Source organism: Amblyomma mixtum, chromosome 7 (assembly GCF_055824585.1).
Source record: "Amblyomma mixtum isolate Tamu chromosome 7, ASM5582458v1, whole genome shotgun sequence".
Lineage (NCBI taxonomy): Eukaryota > Metazoa > Arthropoda > Arachnida > Ixodida > Ixodidae > Amblyomma > Amblyomma mixtum.
The window spans coordinates 145,054,358-145,058,305 of record NC_143018.1 but is presented as its reverse complement, the minus strand read 5'-3'; the positions used below and the strand labels follow the sequence as shown (position 1 = coordinate 145,058,305).

Here is a 3,948-nt window from a genome sequence, read left to right as displayed (position 1 = left end):
AGAAGTCGTGAGCTTTAGTTGACATTCCATTGGATTGGTCTTCCCGGGAATCTCTGAAAAGATGTCTGCATACGTGTCAAGTAAGCTCCGAATCTCGTGCTGTTTGTCGTCATCGAGCTTGCTGGAGATCTGCACGGCTTCAATTCCTTCACGGTGGTCCGTGCTAAGCGTAGGCAGTTGTTCTTCTGAGTCACCTTCTTCGATTGCGACAAAAGATGACGCCTGCACGGTCTCTTGGGACGCACGCTCTTTGTACCGTTTGAGCATATATATGTGCAGTAGGTGTGGCCCAGTTCGATCCAATAATCCACATCGTTCTTTTTGCCAGTAACGACGAATGAACCTTTCCACTGCATCAAGAGTTTATAGTGGCTGCTCGGCAAAAGAATGAGGGCACGATCTCCAACCCTTAAATACCGCTTCTCGGTATTCCTGTCATAGCATATACTCTCTTCTGATATTTTAAGGCGGAACCCTTTAATGCCTCATCGTTGTAAGCAAAAGTTGTCGACAGAAATGTCACGCTTTTCAATTGGTCGAAACGGTCGTGACGTCCCAGTGCGCGAATTTCAAACGGGCCAATTGTACTTGGGTAGTAACCATGCAACAAAATAAAGGCATGGTATAGTTATGCTTCAAGTAAGTGGGAATGAGGTTAGTTTATTGCTCAATTGACCAATTAGCCTAATTAACCTTTCTAGTAGGACCAGATAATTAAATGAAAATTCAGGGGGCACTTTGACTGTCTAAAGCGCGTAGAGGCGAAAGCGTTTTCCGCACCACTTTCAGTGCTTCTGTGGCACTGGTGGCGTCACATGTAATTGAGTACTAATTACTAAGTGATGACAAATCACTAATTAATGGTTCATTACTGATTAATGCCTGAATACTAATTAACTGCTAATTAAGCTTAAGCTTAAGCTTCGCTTTTAGGAGTGGAACGCGACAGCGTGTTGTAGCGCTGCCAGGGAGTCCACGGAACGCCACCACCCGTTCGGCGCGATGCCTTGCCGTTTCAACGCAACGGTTCTTGAAAGGAAATGGCGCAGTAAATCTCTGTCATCTCGGTGGACACCTGAACCGCACCGTAGAGGAACGGAGGAAGTGGGAGTGAAAGAAGAAAGACGAAGATGGCCCGTAATGAAGAAAATGAAAATTGTATTTGAGAAAAGAAAATTACGCAGTAACTGTCTCACATATCTCGGTGGACACCCGTCAAAATTCAGGGGGGGGGGGTGCACTTTCTTGACCTAAAGTGTGGTCACTGATGTGTAGTTAAGATGTTAAGCTTCGCCTCTAAGAGTGGAACGCGAGAGCGTCTTGCAACGCTGCCAGGGAGTCCATAGAACGCCATCGCCCATTCGGTTCTACGCCTCGCTCGTCGGTAAATTGGTTTTTGAGGAAAGGAAATGTATTTCTCTCTCATATCTCGGTGGACACCTAAACCTCGCCGGAAGGGAAGGGAGGAGGATGGCAGTGAGCGAAGACACCGTATTCACTAGACGTGCCTTTGTTCATTCCAAACGATCGAGCTGGCATGGCGGGATCGAGCTTCCGGCCACCGAGCGTGACGGACGCAGGATCATGAGCTCCGGCGGAGCGGCGATAGCGGCACTTGCTGGCCGCGGAAACAGGTTAGCTGCCGACGCAGATCAGGAATATGAAATTGTGTTGCCTACCTTGCCTACAGGACGTGTTGTTCTTAACACGGTGTTTCTTCACGGAGACGTGAGAGCGAGGCCCTACAGGGTGGAAGATTTTCGGGACGCCCTTGCCAACGCTGGTGCGCTCCCCGACGTCGTGGCGTTGGGGGCGTATCAGATTAACCACGTGTGGGCGGTGACGATGAGCACCTCAGAAGCTGCGAAGAAACTTGCTGCCTGCAAAGAGCTACAAGTGAAAGGGCGCCGGCGCATTATTTTCGACCCTGAAGATCAGCAGGTAAAGCTGCGCTTGCATTGGATGCTGCATGGTGTGGCGGACGAAGACATCCGGACTGCTTTCGCGGCGTTCGGCAACGTGACGGAGGTGACGCGGGAGCGTTGGCGTGTCCAAGGCTTGAAGGAGAAAGGCTCGACCACCAGGACCGTGCTACTGAAGTTGAAGCCGGGAATTAAGGTGGATGATTTGCCACACCAGGTCCGAGTAGCCGGTGAGCTGGCCCTCGTTGTTGTCCCTGGGCGACCGATGCAGTTCCTGCGTTGCCACGGCACGGGTCACGTTCGCCGCGACTGCAAGGTGCCCAGGTGTTCCCTGTGCAGGCGCTACGGACACGTGGACGCGGACTGCGTCCGTACCTACGCGTCAGCTACCGGGGTCGGAAAGGCGAACGACACTGCGGAACTCATGGATATCGCCGAGGCGGAGGAAGCAGCCACTGGTACAGACGAGGCGGGCAAGTCGGCTTCCACACTTGCGACGTCAGGGACTCCCAGTGACGACACCAAAGCGGCCGACGAACCAGAGAGCCAACAGCCGACGGGAGGCTCCCTCGGCGTCTCTAACGAGACGCCAGAGAATGGAGCGTGCCCATCAGAGCCCGTAGTCGTCGAGGGAAAGGACCTGAACGAGGACCACCACGAGAATACCGGCGCCCGCACAACAAGCGTCACGCCCCCCCTTAACACCCCGGCGAAGCGTTCCCATGACCAGGCCAGCCCTGAAGGTGAAAAAGTGGTAGCACCCGGCGTCGAGGAGCCCCCTGCAAAGACGACTCAAGCCCGGCGTTCGTCGTTACGGCCACGCCCAAACCATGCGGCTGAGAAACGGTACTCCTCCGCAGGCAAGGTCCTACTCGAGCAGACTGATGTTCTTGCGCCGGATGATACCGGCGGCCACAGTGGCGTCTAGCGGCGCGCTAGACGTGGAAGGTAAGCACCATGCTGTTGGTTCCTTCCTCTTGCGTAAAAATGGCTCCCGCCTCCGCCTTTAGAGTCGCTACATTGAATGTGAGGGGCCTGGCGGCAAGGAAAAAACAAGGTCAGGTGTACCGACTTATTACGGAGCGCGAGATAGATGTATTGGCCGTGCAGGAGACGAAAGTGGACGGGAACGAAGGAACCGACAGCATGGTGCGACGTTTCACGACTAGATTTTATGCTGTCGTCAGTCAAGCAGTGGGAACATCGGCTGGATGCGTGCTTTTTGTAAAGAAGATGCCGGGGCTAGAGGTGCAGGCTTATTTTTCGTGTGTGTATGGCCGGTGTATTGTGCTTGATTTTTGTCTGAACGGCGAGTGGCGCATTGTTACTGTGTGCGCGCCGAATGTGGTTGAGGAAAGGGTTGCCTTTTTCCAAAGCCTCCAAGAGCGCCTTTGTACGGAGAGGCGGCTCATTGTATTAGGCGACTTCAATTGTGTTCTTAATGCGCGCGATAGGTCAAGCATCCGGGGGTTTCGAGACAGGAGCACTGAAGTGTTGATGCGAATGATCGAGAACGGAAACCTTGAGGATGTGGCTGAACTTATTGAGGGTGCGCGGACAGTGCAGTTCACTCATTTCCAGGGCTCAAGCCATGCACGGCTGGACCGCATTTACGCATCAGTCGACCTTGCCCCTGTTTGCAACCATTATGAAGTTGTGGGAGTCTCCTTCTCAGACCACTGTTTAGTTCAGTGCTGCCTGGGAAGTGTGAACCGAAGCAAGGCATTTTCGTGGGAAATGTGGAAGCCAAAACAACACGCTTCTTCAAGACGAAATCTACTACAGAGCAGTAAAGGATGAAATAGGTAAAATAAACCCGCGCAAGAACCTGAAGATTTGGCAACAGTGGGAGCTAAGTAAAGAAGCTTTAAAAATCAAAGCAATAGAAAGGGCGACATGTATCCGTTATAAGGAAAAACAAGACGAAGCTGAGCTAAGGGCACTGCTTCAAACGCTGATGAAGCAGGAATGCAAAGAGCCTGGGAAATGGATAGAAGATGTCAGGAAAACAAAACAAAAGATAGAG

At 52.2% G+C, this 3,948-nt stretch overlaps 1 protein-coding gene across 1 annotated transcript; it reads left to right on the top strand.

Annotated features, from left to right (window-relative positions):
- Positions 1 to 1,553: 1,553 nt before the first annotated feature.
- Positions 1,554 to 3,603, top strand: LOC149337779 (uncharacterized). Its single transcript, XM_089554946.1, has one exon. The coding sequence runs from the start codon at positions 1,585 to 1,587 to the stop codon at positions 2,848 to 2,850; it is 1,266 nt and encodes a 421-aa protein (XP_089411072.1). The 5' UTR covers positions 1,554 to 1,584; the 3' UTR covers positions 2,851 to 3,603.
- Positions 3,604 to 3,948: the final 345 nt, after the last annotated feature.